Below are 22,207 nucleotides of genomic sequence, written 5' to 3'. Positions count from 1 at the left end.
CATGGGCATTTTTACTTGTAAATTTTCTTTTGTTATAATATTTTTCTTAAATGAATTTCTGTTACTCTCAATTTTGTCTTAAGAATGGTCACTACTTGACTATCATAACAAATGTATCCTTCCTTTCTAAGATTGCTATTGTCCTAACTTTTAATTAAATGTCTCTATTGTGCACCTGTTTATGAGGATGTAATTGTCATAGAAAACATTTAGGAAAGGATATTAGGCATTCTGTGTTTGTTAAAACTGGGACGTGTTAATAAGATTTATGAAACTCAAGTGGTGATGCTTTATTTGAGAGTATCTGCATGAGGAATATAAGGAGTCATTGGTGCTCTTTGTCTCATTTGAGTAAATTTTTTTTCAAAGGTATATGATTAATTCTGATGTGGAGAACTTAACAGATATCTTGGAATTCCATCTCATGGCACTCTCAGAGGATCCAGAACTGCAGCTTCTCCTCTTTGGATTATTCCTGTCAGTGTACCTAGTCACAGTGCTTGGGAATCTGCTCATCATCCTGGTCATCATCTTTGACTCAAACCTCCATAACCCCATGTACTTTTTCCTGTCCAACTTATCTTTGATTGATATCTTATTCATCTCTACTACCATCCCAAAGATGATTGTGGGCATCAAAATGCACAGCAGAGTCATTTCCTATGCAGGCTGCTTGACACAAATGTCTCTTTTCCTATTTTTTGTATGTATGGATGACATGATTCTAACTGTGATGGCTTATGACAGATTTGTGGCCATCTGTCATCCCCTTCATTACACAGTCCTTATGAACCCTCAGGTCTGTGTTATCTTAACTTTGTTGTCTTTTTCAGTCAGTGTTTTTGATTCACAGCTGCACAATTTGATTGCCTTACAAGTTACTTGCTTCCGGGATGTGGAAATTGCAAATTTCTTCTGTCACCCTTCCCAACTCCTTAATCTTGCTTGTACTAACACACTCAGCAGTAACATAGTAATATACTTTATTGGTGTCATACTTGGCATTTTTCCTGTCCTAGGAATCATTTTATCATACTGTAAAATTGTTTTCTCCATTCTGAAAATCCCCTCCTCAAGTGGGAAATATAAAGCGTTCTCCACCTGTGGTTCACATCTGTTAGTAGTTTGCTTATTTTATGGAACTGGGATTGGTGTATACCTTGGGTCAGCTGTGTCACATTCTCCACGAAAGAATGCAGTGGCTTCACTGATGTACACTGCAGTGAGCCCTATGCTTAATCCTTTCATCTACACCCTGAGGAATAGAGATATCAGTAATGCCCTGAAGAGATTCCACAGTAGGTTTTCCTAATATACATCCTATAACTTCCAGTTAGGATTATAGCTTAGAATATAGTATAAAATCTGATTGTTCCCACAATCTTTTTAAAGTTCTTGAATAAAGTCTGCATCAGTATTTGCAGTTGTTGTTGTTTGTTTGTTTAAATTTTGCTCATTGCTTTTTGAAAACCAATGAATAGTGCCAAATAATTTCACTTCATAAATTTTTATAATTTCTCAATATTGATGGTATTTACTCTTGTGTGTGTGTGTGTGTGTTGTGCATGTGTGTGTGTGGTTACCATGCATGGGTGGTTCAGCTACCATTCTGAAACATTAGCAATATATAATAATTCGTAGATCAGACTAGAGGTTTTTAAATTGATTTAGTGTACATTTCACTTAACCCTAGATCCAATTATTACTGCTTGATGATCATAGTAATCAGTAGACATTCCCTTAATAATAAAATTCAATGTCTTTCCTTTATTCTTTGAGATTTTCATAAATACATATGATGAATTCTGGTCTATATCAACCCTCCACTACTTCTTATACTTCTGCCAACCCAATGAATTCCCCCTTCTTTCTAAGTTTGCACCCCACTTTCCTGTCATTATGTATTGTTTTAGTTTGTGATCCACTGGGTTAGCCAGGGACACACACATATACATGAGTTTAAAGCTATCTACTGAACTGCAAGTGACTTACAGTGCTTACATCGCTGAGGACAATGCTTTTTCTTAGAGACTTAGACTGGCATTAGCTCTGATGTATGGGTCAAGTCCAATGAGTCCTTTCTATTATGGGGCTTACGTTCATAAGCTGGGTCTTGGTGAGGGCCTGTGAGTTCAAGTGTACTATCTCCATATTGTTCCTATAAAATATTATTTTACTGCTATTGAATACGTTATGGGGGTATTAGATTCAACCTGCTTTTTCTGTAACAGTTTGAGAGATTTGGATGGGCCATATTGATTCAATACAAAAAGGTAATCACACTTAATCTTATCATTTTAATCAAGCATACATCTCAGCATTAATTGACAAGGATTCTAAAGAGAAGCTTCTTTGAACAATTTTGGGGGTAATTGTCTAATGATATAATATTTAAGAGGCAGTATGATAGCATGTACATTTTGTAAAACAAATAGATTCACTCTTAGTTCTTGTGACACCAACAGTTCTAGGCTTTGACAAGGTCCACAGTAGTGAGCATACACTCCCTTGTATGGATTGGGTGACAAACTAGAAAATAGTTGATTTTCCTCTTAGTATTGGTGACATGATTGCAATAGTATATATTGTTAACTTGACTAGATGGTATTACAACAGGAAATATTCAAATACTACTCTTGATTTATGTAAATACAGTCTTTATCATATCAATCCATTAATCTCTTTCATCTCCAGCTTTTTTCCAATGAACCTGTTGATCTTAACTAACACTCTATCTTCATGTCTCCTTTCTTTAGTTTTTATATTTATTTTGTTTTTTGTTTGTAAATTTCTGAATTTAATTTGGGTTTACTATGTGAACATGGAAGCATAAACATATATTTTAGGATGTAGTAGGTATACTATAGTAGTAGGTATTCATTTAACTTAAAAATATTTACACTTATTTATATTTCCCAGAGTCACCCTTCTAGCAATACCCTCATATCCAACCAATTTTTCCCTCCAATTCCATAAATTCTCTTTAGCCTTTATTCAGAGCAGTGCATCTCATCGACGTTCAGTGACTCTCCATGTAATCCTTTATTGTCAGCTATTCTTTATGAAATGCAGAAACCTAGACATACAAAACTAATTCAGAAATGAGAAACATACAAATTCATGTTTCTGGGCCCGACTTATTTCACTGAGAATGATTGTTTCTAACTCTTTCCATTTACCTGTGAGTTTTATAATTTTATTTTAAATAATATATTAATAATATTCCACTATGTAAATGTGCAACAATTTAATTATCCATTCATCAGTTAGGGAAACACTGTCTACCAAAAATGCCCAGGCCAGATGATTTTAGCATAGAATTTTACAAGAAGAGTTGATACCAATACTTTTAAAATTATCACACAAAGTAGAAATAGAACAAACATGTTCAAACTCACTTTACAAGGGTACATTTACCATGATACCTAAACCACATAAAGACCCACAAAACAGAGAGAATTACCAACCAATTTGTCTCGGTGTCCTTAATTATTTACATTGTGCTCACTCCTGTGCTGAATCCCTTCATTTAGAGTCTGAGGATCAAAGGCATTAGAGATGCACCAAGAAGAATCCACAGCAGAATATTTTTATCACAGTATGCAAGAAAAGCAGTTTAAATGTAGATTGAAAAGCACAGAAATAATAAACACCTACACTATACTATTAGACAACAATTAACTGTAAATTTTTTCCCTTAATTTCTAATAACATTTTGACAGGCACTGTGGGGAATGAGAGGAATGATAGGGTTTCTTTTTTAAAATGATATAACTGTTTTAATTTGGGGAAGTAAAACCTTTTTGAACATGTATGTTGGTGTTAGAAGCACTATATTGTGTATACTATTAATGCCACTGTAATGGTTTGTATATGCTAGGTCCAGGCAGTAGCACTATTAGAGGGTGTGGCACTGCTGAAATAAGTAAAGCCTTGGTGAAGTAGGTGTGCCACTGTGGGTTTCAGACCCTCATCCTAGATACCTGGAAGTCAGTATTCTGCCAGCAGCCTTCAGGTGAAGACAGAACTTTCAGCTTCTCCTGAGAATATTTCGTCATTCTCATATGAAATTAGAAGTCTTTACTTTTATGGGAACCTGCATAAACATGAATAAAATCTTTAGTTCTGTGTATAAAGCTTTTAATATCTTAAAGGATTTGATAATTTTCATGACTTTGATTTAAGTTTCATATTTAGTAGATAAGATTTAATTTAATTGTCATTTCCTCCTTGTACCATGCGTTTCTGAGGCTGAGTTCACATCAGTCCTAAAGAATTATTCCTAAAATATTGGGGATCAAACTTCATATAGACATCAGTTTCACATTCTTGTTGGTTATCTATCTAAAAAGCAAAGGAACCCATTGTTTCCTGAATAAAGAGAAATGAGTAGAACTTTTAGAATAATTTGTTTTCTCATATAAGCACTACAACACAGTTACTGTGTTATATTTCAGTTGTAATGATGAGTGTCTGGTATTTTTCACTCAAATGTTTGGTTTATACTCACATTGATTCTACTCTTAAATGTCTCATTTACATCTACAATAAGTTAACACATATCTCCATAAACCATGAAATAAACAAAGGGCTTTATCCTGGTTGTCAGGCACTGAGGTATGTCTAGCATGTTGTTTCAATGCATTTATATAATCATTCTCATATGGGGAGGAATAGAATGGTGTTACGCTATGAAAGCAAACACCACTTTATTCTTGTGTAACTTATGTCATTATTTATTTTTATTTTTTACAATATTTTTAATATTTCTTTACCAAATTCATATGCAATATTTTGATGATATTTGTCCCCAAGTCCACATTCTTTCGGACTGAACATTATTCCTTAAACCTCTTGATGTCATGGCCTATTTTCCCCAAATAATCTATGAAGTCTGTAGTGGGTTGGCCTGATGCTGCTTGTATTCTAATGCTAATTTGAGCCATCCAAACTGGTTGCCCCAGAGATGAGAGAGTCTGAATGTAGACACTAGCTGACCCCTGTCTCCAGTTAATTGTGATTGGTAAATAAAGATGTCAACAGCCAATAGCCTGACAGAAAAGACATAGGTGGTGTTGAAGTTTTGAGGGCTTGGGGCAGAGAGAGGAAATCACAATGGGAATGAAGGAACCTCCATGGAAGAAGAAGAAATAAAGGAGAGGAAAAGCAAAGAAGCCACCATGGGATAAGAGTCTGCCACAGTCTAACCTCTATTTGGGTCTCCTATCTGCGGAGAACAAGCTTCTGGTTGCGGGTGGGAGACCCAATAGAGGTTAGTCAGTGGCAGCTGGCACCTTCTAACAGGGACTTTGAAGCAGGTAAGTCTTTATCTCTTTTTCTTTCTTTTTTCTTTTTCTTCTTTATTATTTCTCAGGCAAGGATAGGATCTCGTTTCGGTGCTGCAGACTGCCTGATTTAAAAATCAGTTTAAGGACGAGAAAGTTTTTTTTTTTTTTTTTTTTATCATGGGGCAATCCAAATCGAAAGGGAAATGGTTGTTTCTGTTAGTCTTTAAGCACATGTTGTCTGGCTGATGCCTAAAGGTCTCGGATAAATCCTTACAAGAATTTTATGATTTCGTGTAAAAAATCAGTCCCTGGTTTCCAGAGGAGGGAAGCTTGACATTGGAGGATTTGAATCTAGGAGGTAAAGATATGAGGAAGTTCCATGAGGAAAATTCATCTAGGGAAATCCCCAATAATGCCCTTATTCTGTGGCAACAAATGAGGGACTTATTGACTGAGAAAACAGACTTAGAATTTCTTGCAGAGGAAGCTCCTTCAGAGCCCTCTGATGATCAGAAAGCGAAACTGCTTGTAAAAAGAAATCGTGTCATACAGGGAAAAAAAAAAGAGAGAGAAAAGGCTAGAAAAATGTGAATCAGAGACAACTGATGATGAATGGGATTTTTACTGAGGAAACGGCGAAGTGTGAACTAAAGGAAGGAAGAGATTTTCATAGCTGCCAAAGCAGCAATGAGGAGGAGTCTTTAATCATAAACCTGTACCAAAACCACGTAGGCTTTTGCAGCTGGTTGGTTTTGATGCTGCCATGGCAGAGGCAAAAAGACAAGGAGATTTTACTCTCACTTGCCCAGTAATTTGAGTAGAAGGTAGTGAGCCATGATGGGAACCTTTGCTGTTAAAAACTCTTAAGGAATTACAGTCAGCAGTAAAGACACTGGGCCCCACTGTACCTTACACCTTACAGGCTTTGAATGTAGTAGCAAGCCAGTGGCTTACTCCTAGTTAGTAAAAGATCTTCATCAAAATGTGGAACTAAGCCCACGATGCCCATGCTTCTTGGGCAAAAGGACTATGCTAAACCAGCACCTCAATTAAAAATTCCAAAGGCAGTGTTGGAGAAAATTAATCAGATAGCTATATCCAGCAGGCAGAGTTTAACCCCGCCTGGGGCTAAGTCCATAGTCCTTTCAGGAATTAGGCAAAAGCATGATGAGTCTTATGAGAGTTTTGTGGCTAGATTGGAAGAGGCAATTTCTTTCTTTCTTTTTTTTTAAAATTAGGTATTTATTTCATTTACATTTCCAATGCTATCCCAAAAGTTCCCCACCCGCTCCCCCACCCACTCCTCCNCCCNACCACTCCCACTTTTGGCCCTGGCGTTCCCCTGTACTGAGGCAGATAAAGTTTGCACGACCAAAGGGCCTCTCTTTCCACTGATGGCCGACTAGGCCATCTTCTGATACATATGCAGCTAGAGACATGAGCTCCAGGGGGTACTAGGTAGTTCATATTGTTGTTCCACCTATAGGGTTGCAGATTCCTTTAGCTCCTTGGGTACTATCTCTGGCTCCTCTATTGGGGGTCCTGTGATCCATCCAATAGCTGACTGTGGGCATCCACTTCTGTGTTTGCTAGGCCCTGGCATAGTCTCACAAGAGACAGCTATATCAGGGTCCTTTTAGCAAAATCTTGCTAGTGTATGCAATGGTGTCAGTGTTTGGAGGCTGATTATAGGATGGATCAGTCTGGCGGTTCCTCAGAAAATTGTACATCGTACTACTGGAGGATCCCACAATACCTCTCCTGGGCATATATCCAGAAGATGTTCCAACTGGTAAGAAGGAAACATGCTCCACTATGTTCATAGAAGCCTTATTTATAATAGCCAGAAGCTGGAAAGAACCCAGATGCCCCTCTACAGAGGAATGGATACAGAAAATGTGGTACATTTACACAATGGAGTACTACTCAGCTATTAAAAAGAATGAATTTATGAAATTCATAGGCAAATGGATGGACCTGGAGGGCATCATCCTGAGGTAACCCAATCACAAAGAAACTCACACAATATGTACTCACTGATAAGTGGATATTAGCCCAGAAACTTAGATTACCCAATATATAAGATACAATTTGCTAAACACATGAAACTCAAGAAGAAGAAGACCAAAGTGTGGACACTTGGCCCCTTCTTAGAATTGGGAACAAAACACCCAATGGAAGGAGTTACAGAGACACAGTTTGGAGCTGAGACGAAAGGATGGTCCATCTAGAGACTGCCATATCTGGGGATCCATCCCATAATCAGCCTCCAAACTCTGACACCATTCCATACACTAGGAAGAGGCAGTTTCTAGAATGTTTCCTCCCTCCAAGGGACTGATATATTAATTAAAAAAATTGGCTTGGGAAAACGTGAATACCTTGTGCCAAGACCTGATCAGACCAATCCATAAGACAGGTTCCCTACAAGATTATATTAAAGCATGTGTAAACGCCTTGCCAGCCGTAATTCAGGGGAAAGCTTACACCGCAGCAATGAAAGGAGAGAAATTTGGCACCTATGTCAGAAATACTTATGGGAATGAAAACCGTTCCCAATGGAATGAAATTACATGCTTTTGGTGTGGAAAACAGGGACTTTACTCTGGAATTTACTATCCACCATTTACCTAGAGCTACCTCGGGGAGTGAGGGGTTAGACCTGGTAGCTTTAACAGATGTTAAAATTTATAGTTGGGAAGGTGTGTATCTCATCCCCACTTCAGTATTGGCTACCTTGCCTCCAGGGACTGTAGATCTTATCATAGAACATAGTTCGAATTATAAGAAAAACTTTGAGGTGGTCCCTGGAGTTGTGGATTCTGATACTTTAGGTGAAATTAAAGTTATGGTTAAAGCATTAAAGGAGACAGTACAACTTCATAAAGGTCAAAGAATAGCCCAGCTCTTATATTACCTTATTTACAATTCCCTAATCCTACATTGAAAGGAGAGCGAGACAAGGGACAAATTGGATCTACAGATACTGTAGCCTGGATGCAGGAAATTAATGATCAGAGGCCTTTTAAGAATATTGTTTGGAGCTGAGACAAAAGGATGGACCATCTAGAGACTGCCATATCCAGGGATCCATCCCATAATCAGCCTTCAAACGATGACACCATTGCATACACTAGCAAGATTTTGCTGAAAGGACCCTGATATAGCTGTCTCTTGTGAGACTATGCCAGGGCCTAGCAAACACAGAAGTGGATGCTCACAGTCAGCTATTGGATGGATCACAGGGCCCCCAATGGAGGAGCTAGAGAAAGTACCCAAGGAGCTAAAGGGATCTGCAACCCTATAGGTGGAACAACATTATGAACTAACCAGTACCCCGGAGCTCTTGACTCTAGCTGCATATGTATCAAAAGATGGCCTAGTCGGCCATCACTGGAAAGAGAGGCCCATTGGACTTGCAAACTTTATATGCCCCAGTACAGGGGAATGCCAGGGCCAAAAAGTGGGAGTGGGTGGGTAGGGGAGTGGGGGGAAGGGTATGGGGGACTTTTGGGATAGCATTGGAAATGTAAATTAGGAAAATACCTAATAAAAATATAAAAAAAGAACATTGTTTTAAAAATAAAGTCATTTAAGGGCCTTCTAGATACGGGTGCTGACAGATCCTGTATTGCAGGTAGAGATTGGCCTTCATCTTGGCCTGTTCACCGGTCTTCCTCTACTCTACAAAGGTTGGGGATGACTGCTAATGTAGCCCAATGCTCACAAACATTAAAATGGAAGTGTGAAGAAAAAACAGGGCATGTACAGCCTCACATCATAGCTTCCTTACCTTTCTCAATTTGGGGAAGAGATAACATGAAAGCTATGAATGTTAAACTGGTTACCTCAGACAATTTAAACTGGCAGAATTTTTCATAGGGCTCACCGATGAGCATCTAACTAAGGAGAAGATACAGGCTATTGAGGAGCTGGTGAAGGAACAGTTGGAGAAAGGGCATATAGAGGAGTCTAACAGTCCATGGAATACTCCAATATTTGTTATAAAGAAAAAAAATCAGGAAAATGGAGACGTTTGCAAGATCTTAGAGCAGTAAATTCTACTATGCATGATATGGGAGCCTTACAACCAGGGCTCCATTCACCAGTTGCTATTCCAAAACAATACTCTATTATAGATTTACAGGATTGCTTCTTTACAATAAAATTGCATCCTGAAGATTTCAAAAGATTCCATTTTAGTGTTCCCTCAGTGAATTTGCAAAGGCCTTACAGGAGATTTCAGTGGAAGGTTTTACCTCAAGGAATGAAGAATAGTCCTACGTTGTGCCAAAAATTCGTAGATAAGGCTTTATTGGAAGTTAGGAAAGCATTTCTTCAAGTGTACATACTTCACTTTATGGATGACATTTTGATAGCTACAGAGAGTAAAGAGCAAACAGAGCAAGTTTTGCAAATAACTATATAATGTTTAACTAAGTCTGGGTTAATTGTAGCTCCAGAAAAAAATTAAGCATAATAGACTGTTCAGCTATTTGGGGCATTTAATATGTAAAGATTGTATTTCTTCTCAAAAGGTTACCCTTAGATTGGATAAATTAAAAACTTTAAATGATTACCAGAAGCGGTTAGGGGGTATTAATTGGGTTAGGCCATATTTGAATCTTACCACAGGAGATTTAAGTCCCTTATTTAATATCCTAAAGGGCAATACTCATCCCAATTCACCTAGAATTTTAACTCCAGAAGCCCTACAGGCCATTGCTTTGGTAGAGGAGAAAATCACAGAAGCCAAAGTACAGCAATTGGATTATACAAGGGAATAGGATTTCTTAATTCTTAAGGCTTCCTATACACCTACTGGGTGCCTCTGGCAGGAGGGAGTATTAGAATGGATTTATATATCTCACACACAAACTAGAATGGTGTCCTCTTACTTGTTTATGTGCTCAATGTTAATCTTTAAGGCTCGAACTTGTTCCACAATGGACAGAAGCATATGACCCCTGTTGTTGAATTAGGGAAGACTGAAAGAAACCGAGGAGCAGGGCAATCCTGTAGGAGGACTAGCAGTCTCAATTAATCTGGACCTCCAAGAGCTCTCAAACACTGAACCATCAAACAGACAGCATACATCAACTGATATGAGGTCCCCAACACACATAGAGTAGAGGACTGCTGGGTCTGTGTTCATTCAGAGATGATGCACCTAACTCTCAAGAGACTGGAGGCCCCAGGAAATTTAGAGGTCAAGTGGGTTGAGGGGTAAGGACATCCACGTGGAGATGGGGTGGGGTGGGGTGGAGGTGTGGATTGTGGAACAATTGGAGGGTGGATGGGGGGCAGGGAATGGAATATGGAGTTTAGGACAGATTAAGTATCATCTACTAGATATCCTTTAATTGAATTTGCTAAAAATGCTGAATTTGTTTTTCTTAATAAAGTTTTCCAAGAGCCCTTACAGGAGGCACTTCTGCTTTTTAGAGATGGTTCCTCTAATGGTAGAGCAGTGGTGCATAGAGAAAACTATCCCCCCATAATAGAAAGGGTAACAGAATTTTCTGCTCAACAAGCAGAAATTGCTGCTGTAATTCTAGCTTTAGAAAAAATTCCCCAGGCTTTCAATCTTTATACAGATTCTAAATATGTCACAGGCCTGTTTCCAGCCATAGAGACAGCTTTGCTGTCTGGGGATTCTAAAATCCTAAAGCAGTTACAGCAGCTTCAGTCTTTGATTCAGAGTAGAAGGGAAAAATTCTTTATAGGACATATCCTTGGACATATGGGACTTCCAGGTCCGCCGCCTTTAGGAAATTTGTTAGCAGACAAATATACTAAAAAAAATAATCATAAGTGTCATAGAAAGAGCTCAGCAAAGTCATCATCGAAATGTTTTAGCACTAAAAAGTCTGGTGTTAGTTTGGACAATACATTCAGATCCAACACCTTCTCTCGTGTCTGTGTCTGTCACCCGCCTTCTCTCCTACTCTTTGCCCACCTACAACCAGAAGCTCATTCTCTGCAGATAGGAGACCCAATAGAGGTTAGACTGCGGCAAGAGTCAAGAGAGCATGGTCCTCAGGGCTGCCCAATTGAAGTTAAGATCAGCCCAGATGGAACACAATAAATAGTAAGTAATAACTTGGGGTTATTGATAGGGAAATAGATTCTAACAACATGGAGAGAGCTGTCAAACTGTTGTGCTGATTGAGACTTAACAAAAATATAAAGTCCGCGTGGTTTTTTTTTTTTCCAGAAACTCAATAACCAAAGGTGGGGTAGAAAACCCAAGCTGGGATTTTAAAATATTTTTTTTTACGACAAAGTCTAATTCATGGTGCCCATATATTTCTGTGTATACAACAAACTAGTGGAGTATAGTTGACCTAGCAAAAAGCACTTCATGAATACAGGGATTATGGAAATTAGCCTCTGTCATGGTTAAGGCCCTTCTTAATTTGTTTTCCAATGCAAAGTGATTAACTTTGAAACATGTAACCTACAAAATTGAATGCAGAAAATTGTATTTATGCACATTTACAAACATATATATGTGTGTGTGTGTGTGTGTGTGTGTAACAGTATTTATATAGAAATATCCAACCCCATCCCCAAAGCTTAGGAACAAATATGGAGAAGGAGAAAAAAATTATAAGAGTAAGAGTCAAGAGAGGACCAGAGTAAAACAATGTCTTTTGAAATGACAGGACTCATTAACATATATATATATATATATATATATATATATATATATATATATATATATATTTTAAAGAAAGTATCAATGTGATTGGATAGGGGGTAGTTCACCTCAAAGAATCATAGCTATGAGAGTTGTAAGATGCTAGGAATGGTGAAGAGTGATATAATTATATGCTAGTGAAAAACATAAAAAAAACTGAGTCTACTGACCCCCAAAACCATCATCACCTGCCCAAAGAATTTCATTTGAGTTACAGATATTCTGCTACCCTCCAGGCTAGAACATCTACTGGCTTCAACTCATCCCAGCAAACATAATTGCCAGGAGTTAATGAGTCCTGTTTCTTTTAAGTGCCAATTTGTTTTCTCTATTTTATGTGAGCAATATGCGTGGGAATTTTAGCATTATGGTCATATCATCATACTCCAGTGGCCAGAGCATCAGTACTAGCAGTAGCCTGTACTGTTTTTGGATCCTCTCTACTGTGACCAAGAGCTGAAGGAGTTTTATTTATGTATTTTTGAGTGAGATTAATTTTATGTATGGACTAACTCCAGTTAATCCCATTTGTATGCATATATAAGTATATTTTATACTCTATCATCTTTAAAACTCAGAAATTAAGTCCCTAGCTAGCTGACAAAGTCAGCCACATAGTGTTATTTTCATGAAAATTTAATGATTTCCCTTCCTTTCCTTCCAACTCTAAACTTTACCATTAGTGTGCAATTCCATTAGCATATTCTTCGAGGTTCACTGGATAGTTTAGTCTGTGGCACCTCATACCCAAAAAGAACCTTCGTACTTGGACTTTCTCTCTACTCAGAAATTGAAATTAGTTTTAAAATGTGCTTGGAATATACTTGACATATACTATAGATAATATCTATACCTCTTCATTAATCTTCCTCATGGTAAAGAACTAAAGAACCTATACATATATATATATATATATATATATATATATATATATATATATATATATATATATGAAATTAACGCATGTCCATGAGTGATAAGAACTAGAATCAGCCTGGATGTATATCAACTGACAAATGAATCATGAAAATGTGAAATTTAGTGAACCATAAAGGAAAAGTGAAGATATGAAATGTGCAAGTAGAGAAATCATTCACAGAATCATAAATATAAACACCACACATATGGATCAAATGTTCAATTTCGAATATATGTAACCTGCATTTCCCCCTATAAGTGAAGAAAGCATCAGAAGGTCAATTAGATAGAGTATGACTTAACCAAGAGGGGATAGTATAACATAGATTATACAAAATCTAGCACATGAATATGTGAAAGAAGAACAAAATAAAAATAGATTCAGGATTAGAAACTCAAATGTTAACTTTTGTTTCTGAGAAAGGGTTTTATTATATAGCTAACCTTGGCTTGGAAATAACTGAGTAAATTAGGTTGGCCTCAAAGTCATAGGTATATGACTTGCCTCTATCTTCTGAGTGCTAGGATTAGAGGTGTGTATCACAATCCCAACCATCATAAGTAATACCTAATCATTGGTTTAATCTTAAATTTGTTGAAAATAGATCAGTTTGATATGAGATTAAATCAATAACATTATCAAAATTTAATGTTCACAAAAGTTAAGAATAAAGTTATTGGCCAACCACTTTCAGTCATAAACTGTGTCCTTGTCTATGGGTGATATACCCATTGATGTGCTTTATTGGAGAAACGTTATTTTCTCTTTCATAATAGAAATTAATTTTAAATAGGTCCTTCATATGGAAGTTTATGTCCATTTCTCCTTCTCAGTGATAGGATTTTTGCCTGTTTTGAAAGTGTGCAGGCAAACATAAAACTGATTCCATATGGTCTGTGTTCTCTTTTTGGTTTGAAATACTTTAAATTAATTATAAAAGACAATTAGGATTTGAAAGAAAAATATTATAGGAAAATAATGATTTCCAGTGTACCTTGTCAAGCCTGGCGCATTGATGTGTTGAGTCATTTTGGATGTTTTATTTTGTTGTTTGTTTTTTACTGTGTCTATAAATATTTAATGCAACTGAATCTGTACCATTGATCCAGAGTAAAATGTATTATATTTTAAATTTTCTAATTTTTTTTTTATAAATTACAAAGACTAATTTCATGGTAATGTTTTTCTGTGTCCTACTAAGACAACGGGGGCCTTTCCTGACACTGTGTTTGGTTTCTAGTATTACTCTGAAGTTAGTAAGCTAGGTGTATTAAAACAAGGTCAATCAAGAGAGCAGTAGTGATGTGATCCCAGAAAGATTGAGTTTCTCACAGATATAAAGTGTTGCTAAATTAAAGGGACTATAATAGTAAATTATATTTAATAATGTATATTATACACAAACATACAATACTAATTATTTAATTTTCTCCTAGGCTTAATTTTAAAAAATTTTTATTTAAAAAGCATTCGGTGCTGGGCAGTGGTGGTGCACACCTTTAATCCCAGCACTTTGGAGGCAGAGGCAGGCAGATTTCTGAGTTCAAGGCCAGCCTGGTCTACAGAGTGAGTTCCAGGACAGCCAGGGGAACACAGAGAAACCCTCTCTCAAACAAAACAAAACAAAACAAAACAAAACAAAACAAAACAAAACAAAACAAAACAAAACAAAACAAAACAAAACAAAAGCGTTCAATCAGGACAACTCCAGAACAACCTCAGGCTGCCCATGGGCATTCCCCACTCTCTGTAACTGCAGACACAGTTTCAGAGTTGCCCCTAGTGATACTGCAAGAAAACTCCAGCATTCCTCCTCCCTAACCATACCTTCATCCTCGTATTGATCACAAAGACTATGATTCCTAGTCTTCCCTACATACCTTATTGTTGTGTTCTAGGCTCCCACGTGGGCAGATATTTCCTCTTGAATCCCAGGATGCCTACAAGGAGACCAGCCTCCAATACCAAAAGCACTCCTTGTAGTCACACTAGATAAGCAGAAAATTAAAATAGATACCCCATAAACAACACACTCTGAAAATGCCAGAGAAAACAATTCCAAGGAGGGAAGACCCATCCAACAAAGGCAAACCCAGAAATTAGCACCTTGATCTGTAATCATTTCAAATCTAGATCTGGAGATGTCATTGTGAAACAGTAATTGCTAAACGCCAGGGAACTAAACACCAGAATCCAGATATCCTACTATAGAAGGTCCAGAATATTTCCATATGGCTGAAAAGCCATAAACCTTAAAACCAAATATATGAAGATGATAGAAGTTCTTCAGGAGTAGTGACTCAATCCTTGTCACTTCAGAGTCCAGAACTCTAGGCAAACCACCTACCCATCGACCTCCAAACTCTCTTGGGACTCTTTAAGAAATGCATTTATTGTTTAGGTCATTCGCCTTACAGAAGCTTTCCAGTTTCATGAGGTCCCATTTATCAATTCTTGCTCTTAGAGTGTGAGCAAATGAATTTCTGTTTAGGAAATTTCCCCCTGTGCCAATGAGTTCAAGGCTCTTTCCCACTTTTGGCCTGTGGACATGGTTATGAATAAAGAGAAATAATTAAGAAAAATGTGTAAACAGGATTTTCAGAAGACTAGATTTTAATTGTATCATTTATGAAATGTCTAGAAAAGTATTCTGCAATGAATGTGAGTACTTAATTATTACTTTAAATTTTATTTCTTTGTTTGTCTATGCTCATGTATTTGTGTGTGGGTGTGAGTGATTATGTTCTTGAGTAGAATTCAAAATGTTAGCAGCCATTCACTTTCTTCTCTATGTATTTGAATATCCTTAGACAGTGGGCTATCTATGTATCAATATGGCTAAGGTGGACTCTGAACACAGGTGCCTACCAAGTTATGCAGTGGTGAATATTCAAGCTAGGTCTCTAGTCCTTCTATTGGATATATCTTGTATATTTGACTATATGATTATGTTTTACTGTGGGCTGTTTAATGAATAGATCATTCTGATGGTTTTATTTCAATCATGAAGTCTAACCTCAAAATCAACCATATTTGGAAACCCACAAAGGGGATGATTGTGGGTTTTTACATATGCTCATGACCAAACAGAATAGAAACATAATGCATTAATTGTAAAAAGAGCCTGAGCATGTAGCAAGGATATTGGAAGTACTCTTTAGTCATACAAAATACAAAAAATTGTTTGCATGATCAGGTATATATGTGTATTACTGTTCAAGGAGAAAACATTGTATTTTCTTGGTTTTATGGTGCTCTTACACATATTTTTCAAAACTTTTCTAATATCCATTCTATTACTTGAAGGAGAACAAGAAGAGTATATGGGAAATTTGTAGAAAGGAGCAGGGAAACACACACACACACACACACACACACACACACACACACACACGTGTGTGTGTAGTAACCTCAAAAAGATAAAAAAAATAATTTTCAAAAGTACTGTTTTTCATGATATATAAAATGAAATAGAACATTATTATTGTTCTTTCTGTTGCATATTGTTAGGTGGAGTATAGCAAAGGCTATTCCTTTGTGATTCCTTTGCACGGTCTGCTCATTCACACAAGATTGCAATACAGAATATTTTATTGGCTAGTGAGCTAGACATTTCACTTCTCTGTTATTTTAAGTAGTCCCTTTGATCATTTTCTTTCTCTTTTGGTTCCTTAAAGTATTCTTGGAAGATCATGGTTGCACGATATGCATGTACTATAGGAAGAACACATCAAATCACAGCAAAGATTATAAGAAGCATAGGCTTATCTTAACTAAGACAGCTTTTCCTTTTGTTTTCATTGCCCTAACTCCAGCATATTCCTGGAGGTATGTATATCACCCTCCATGAATGCAAACATCATTTAATCTCCAGTATAGATGATAGTTAGGTACTAGTTTTATTCCTAGTCAGCAACATAGAAGTGCTAAAACATGTGATGATGAGCCTGACATGAAGAATCCAAGTCTTTCTTAAATCTTTCTGTTTTTAAAACATATTTATTAGACTAGATATAGAATACAAGCATTTAACTTATAAACCTGTTGGCACTATTTATAATTCCCCTACCACCAAGATAGTCATTCAAAGTTTTGAGTTTCAGCATAGTCCTTTAAGGATGTTTTCAGATGAAAAGCTGGACCTAAGGAATAATAGCAACAGTAATGAGTAATAAAAACTGCTTTGGCATTAAGTGGTAACTGCATAAAATCAGATCAAATATTAATTTATATTATTTTTCATTGATACAAGAATGCAACAATGTGGCAACATGATTGAACAAATGTACAATGTGGAGAGAAGATGGACAGCATGATGTAGCTGTGTAAACACAGCAAGGAGAAGGAGAACTATAGATGTCAAAGTGACCACAGGTACAGGAATATGGTTGCAGCGAAAGGAGAGCATGTCGTTGCAAAGTAGGACCAGAAGCATGGTAAGCAGCAGGCTGGAGCTCACACAGGCTCTGTTCTGGAATGTGGTGTTCAGCTACAAGATCACACTGGCTGTGAGTAATGGCAAGATTTCCAAGACAGATAATGGCTCATTTTATGAATTAGGACTTTCCAAAATACCTCCATGGTCTGTGCTGACATCAGGATCCCTATTAATGTTCATAGTTTGTGCTGTTTTCTCTGCCACCAAGACTATGTATCTGTCCATGATTCACTCTATGGATGGCAACAGCCCTGTTGATATCAGAGGTCCATTCAGCTGCTAGAGGCCATGAATGAGGGTCATGTTGTGTGCTTCCACAGAGGGACATGATAGTGTCATTGTCCTTGCTGCTGCCAGAATCCATGTCAGTGATCATGGTCTGTGCTGGAGCCATGCTGGCAAGCAATGATGTAGTCTGTAGCTCATGATGCCCTGAGACCATGTGAAAAATCCATGATCTGTGCTGCTGCTTTCTGCTATGGCTAAGGAAGTTTTGTTCCATTGGTATCGATGACTCTAGATTCATACTTGAGAATAAAAGACACTGAAGGCTTCTATAACAACACCACCTATTAAAACAAACAGTCTAGACAAGAATCCATTGACTAGAGCCCTCAAAAATAATGACAGGAATGCTGAAGTATAGCCATTCCTAGTGGATGGCTTCTGCTGGGGGTTGGGTGAGTGGTTAAAGACTCAATTATTCAAAAGGGGCCAGCCACTAGGAGTCTGATCATGTTCCAATGAGTATATGAGCAACCCAAATTGTACTTGGTGTATTTTTTTTTTAATTTTGGTGGGGTAGAGGGCAAAAAGGTGAGAGGGTGGACCTGGGAATAGGAAAAGGGAGTGTGATGGAAGTGCATTGTATAAATTTCTGAAATAATCAATAAATTTATGTTAGTAAAAAGATAACTTTTATATTAAAAATCAAAATATTCTGTGATCTGAATTTACTTTTCCCCCTACTTTTGTTTTGGGTTTAAAACACTGTGTTTTAAAAGAATAGTATCTCAACCTCCTTCCTTAGGATATCCTAGTTTTTTGCTTTGCTTGGATAAAAGAGTTGGTAAGCCAATCTATTAAAACTCAAATATATCCTTCCTTTTGTTCATGAATACTGATTAAGCATAGGTTGATCCTAAGTTATGATCAATCATGACCCTTAGTAAAATTTATAGAGTTTTATCTATATTCTTACATCTGATATGCTGTAGATGAGTCTCTTCAGGTTTCTGTATGTCCATAAGTTATTGATATAGTTTCATTATAAAATAGTGCACTGTTTAAAACACTATAATAAAGTATGTATTTCTCTGTATGAATTCATTTGGGACTGAGACTGTATCACATCAATCAGTTAGTAGTACATATCCCCCTCTCCAAGCTTATGAGCTATCTATTATCGTTTTCTGCCATGTTCACTGTGCTATGTATGGCTTTTGTTTCATGTAATAAGCCTTAAATATAATAAAAATGTATTTGATGCTAATAATTTAGTTTAATATCAATTAATCAACACCACTAGCTGTTGTCTTTTAGTTACACCCTTCCTTAAACTCAGATGTGTATTTAAAATGCTGTTCCCAGATTTCTACCCAGACTTTAACCAATTAGTTCCTGAATGAAACACACACACACACACACACACACACACACACACACACACACCTTTATTTACAATAAGGCAGCACAAGAGTTGGACAAATACCCAGATTTCATGCCATTAGAATCTACTTTCCTATTGAAAATCCTGAGTTATTATTATTTATTATGTTCCAACTGGTCTGCTCTTAGCTCCAATTGGGCAGCCCTCAGGACCATGCTTTTTTTGACCTTTAATGCAAATACAGTCATTGAGAGAATATAAGCAGTATCAGGCCACCCTACTTTACAGATGAAATGACCAATTAGCATTTAGTGACTTATTTTGATTTACCTGAGCTACAAAATAAACAAACAAACAAATTTATTTATTTCAATGTTGAATTTTATTTTCTTATTTTTATTTTCCTTCCATTCTCTCTGTCATTCCTTTCTTCCCCTGGCCTCCTCCTTCTTTCTCTATTTCTTCTGCTTATATCTCTTACTATCTCCTTTCCCTTTTTTCTCTTACTTATTTGCTTGTCTCATTGACGTGAGCTTTGCTCATTGTTGCTTAAATTTGAGATTGAATTTGAGGGTAGATTCTGAGTTATTTTATTGGAGTAGGAAGGAGGATGATTTTGCTGCTATGGGGAATGAGGTTACAGTTCAAAAACCATGTGAAGCCTTTGAAAATTTAGAATTAAACAGTCACATTTTTATCTTGTATGATATTTCATTTGAGATTCATATGATGTACCTGAGGACATCCTCATTTGTTTTGCCACATTAAAAGGTTATAAATGTTAGAGTATAGACCAAGAAGAAAATGTGAGAAAGAGGGAATTTAAGGCAGTTTGGGAGCTCCAAAATAAAATTCTCAGTTGTTCTTGTCAGGATAACAGCTGCTGCCTTAGGAGAAACTATGCAGAAATTATTTTCTTCAATCCTGTTTTGTATCTTTTAAAAAAAATCAGTGAATATGACATACCAATTTAAGTCCAGATAAAATGGGCAATTAACAAAGACATGTAACTCTTAGGGATATAGAAGCAGTAATTAAAAGTCTGCCAAACAAAAAGACACTGTCAATAAAACAAAAAGGCCACCAACAGATTGGAAAAGGATCTTTGCCAATCCTAAATCAGATAGGGGACTAATATCCAATATATGTGAAGAGCTCAAGAAGATGGACTCCAGAAAATCAAATAACCCTATTAAAAATGGGGTACAGAACTAAACAAAGAATTCTCAACTGAGAAATGGCTGAGAAGAAAATGTTCAACATCCTTAATCATCAGGGAAATACAAATCAAAACAACCCTGAGATTCCACCTCACACCAGACAGAATGGCTAAGACAAAAAATTCAACTGACAGCAGATATTGGTGAGGATGTGGAGAAAGAGGGACACTCCTCCATTGTTGGTGGGATTGCAAGCTTGTACAACCACTCTGGAAGTCAGTCTGGTGGTTGCTCAGAAAAGTGAACATAGTACTACCGGAGGATCCAGCAATTCCTCTCCTGGGCATATACCCAGAAAATGTTCCAACTGGTAATAAGGACACATGCTCCACTATGTTCACAGCAGCTTTATTTATAATAGCCAGAAGCTGGAAAGTACCCAGATGCCCCTCTACAGAGGAATGGATACAGAAAATGTGGTACATTTATATAATGGAGTACTACACAGCTATTAAAAACAATGAATTTATGAAATTTTTAGGCAAATGGATGGATCTGGAGGATATCACCCTGAGTGAGGTAACCCAATCACAAAAGAACTCACATGATACACACTCACTGATAAGTGGATATTAGCCCAGAAACTTAGAATATTCAAGATACTGTGTGCAAAACACATGAAACTCAAGAAGAAGGAAGACCAAAGTGTGGATACTTCATTCCTTCTTATAATGTGGAGCAAAATACCCATGGAAGGAGTTACAGAGACAAAGATCGGAGCTAAGACAGAAGGAAAGACCATCCAGAGACTGCCCCACCTGGGGATCCATCCCATATACAACTACCAAAACCAGACACTATTGCATATGCCAGAAAGATTTTGCTGACAGGACCTTGACATATCTCTCTCTTGTGAGTCTATGCCAATGCCTGGCAAATACAGAAGTGGATGCTCACAGTCATCTATTGGATGGAACACAGGGCCCCTATTGAAGGAGTTAGAGAAAGTACCCAAGGAGCTAAAGTGGTCTGCAACCCTATAGGAGGAACAACAATATGAACTAACCCCAGAGCTGTGTCTCTAGTTGCATATGTAACATTGTATGGCTTGGTTGGCCATCAATGGGAGGAGAGGCCCTTGGTATTGCAAAGATAATATGCCCCAGTACAGGGGAATGCCAGGCCCAGGAAGTGGACATGATAGGTTGGGGAGCAGGGTGGGGGATGCTATAGGGGGCTCTGGGGATAGCATTTGAAATGTAAATGAAGAAAATATCTAATAAAATAAAGAAAAAAAGTAAAAGAAATAGTAATGGAATTCACTTGAAATAAAAAAAGTCTGTCAAACAAAACATCACAGGGCCAGATAAATTCATTACAGAATTCTACCCCCTCTTCAAAGAAGAATTAGCATTAATACTCCTCAAATTATTTCACAAAATTGAATCTTAACAAACATTTGCTAATTTGTTTTATGAGGCCACTACTACCTGGATGAAAAAACTACAAAAATACTCAATGAAAAATAAATTTATAGGCCAATATCTCTTATAAAACATAGCTGCAAAGATTCTCTATTAAATAAAATACAACTCTCCAAACCCTTTTGGCTTTTAAAGATTGTATTAACAACCAGTTCTTATTCTCATGGACCTGCCTTTGTATCTTGCTTAGTATTAATCTTCTATAAATGTTAATACAATTTCTATACTCTATATCTTCAGCATATTAGCTGTGCTATGATATTATGAGTATCATTTCTTCGCTATTATTGTGTTTGCTTCTTATACGTGTATAAACATCTCTGTCCTTAAATTTTTTATGAGTTTACTGAAAATAAGTTTTTATTTTCCTGTTACGCCAAATAGGTTTACATCCAAGTCATTTTTAACAACATTAATTTGAATGATGATCCAATTTGTTTACCATGTTTTCAAGTGTGATAGTTTGTCTTCTATTTTATCTATTCTTTTTTTTTTGTTTTTTNTTTTTTTTTTTGTTTGTTTCCAGATCTTTTTTTAAATTTTTAATATTTTTTATTACATATTTTCCTCAATTACATTTCCAATGCTATCCCAAAAGTCCCCCAT

General features: G+C 36.8%; 1 protein-coding gene across 1 annotated transcript; it reads left to right on the top strand.

Moving 5' to 3' along the window:
- Nucleotides 1-373: 373 nt before the first annotated feature.
- On the top strand, nucleotides 374-1,312 carry LOC110302305 (olfactory receptor 7E24-like). The gene has a single exon (XM_021173148.1). The coding sequence runs from the start codon at nucleotides 374-376 to the stop codon at nucleotides 1,310-1,312; it is 939 nt and encodes a 312-aa protein (XP_021028807.1).
- The last annotated feature ends 20,895 nt before the right edge of the window (nucleotides 1,313-22,207 follow it).

The sequence above is a fragment of the Mus caroli genome, chromosome 9 (genome assembly GCF_900094665.2).
Source record: "Mus caroli chromosome 9, CAROLI_EIJ_v1.1, whole genome shotgun sequence".
NCBI classification, from domain to species: Eukaryota; Metazoa; Chordata; class Mammalia; order Rodentia; family Muridae; genus Mus; species Mus caroli.
This window is presented reverse-complemented; position numbering and strand designations above follow the sequence as displayed.

Coding starts and splice junctions, on each gene's coding strand:
- LOC110302305 (XM_021173148.1), top strand. CDS start 374: ATGATTAATTCTGATGTGGAGAACTTAACAGATATCTTGGAATTCCAT.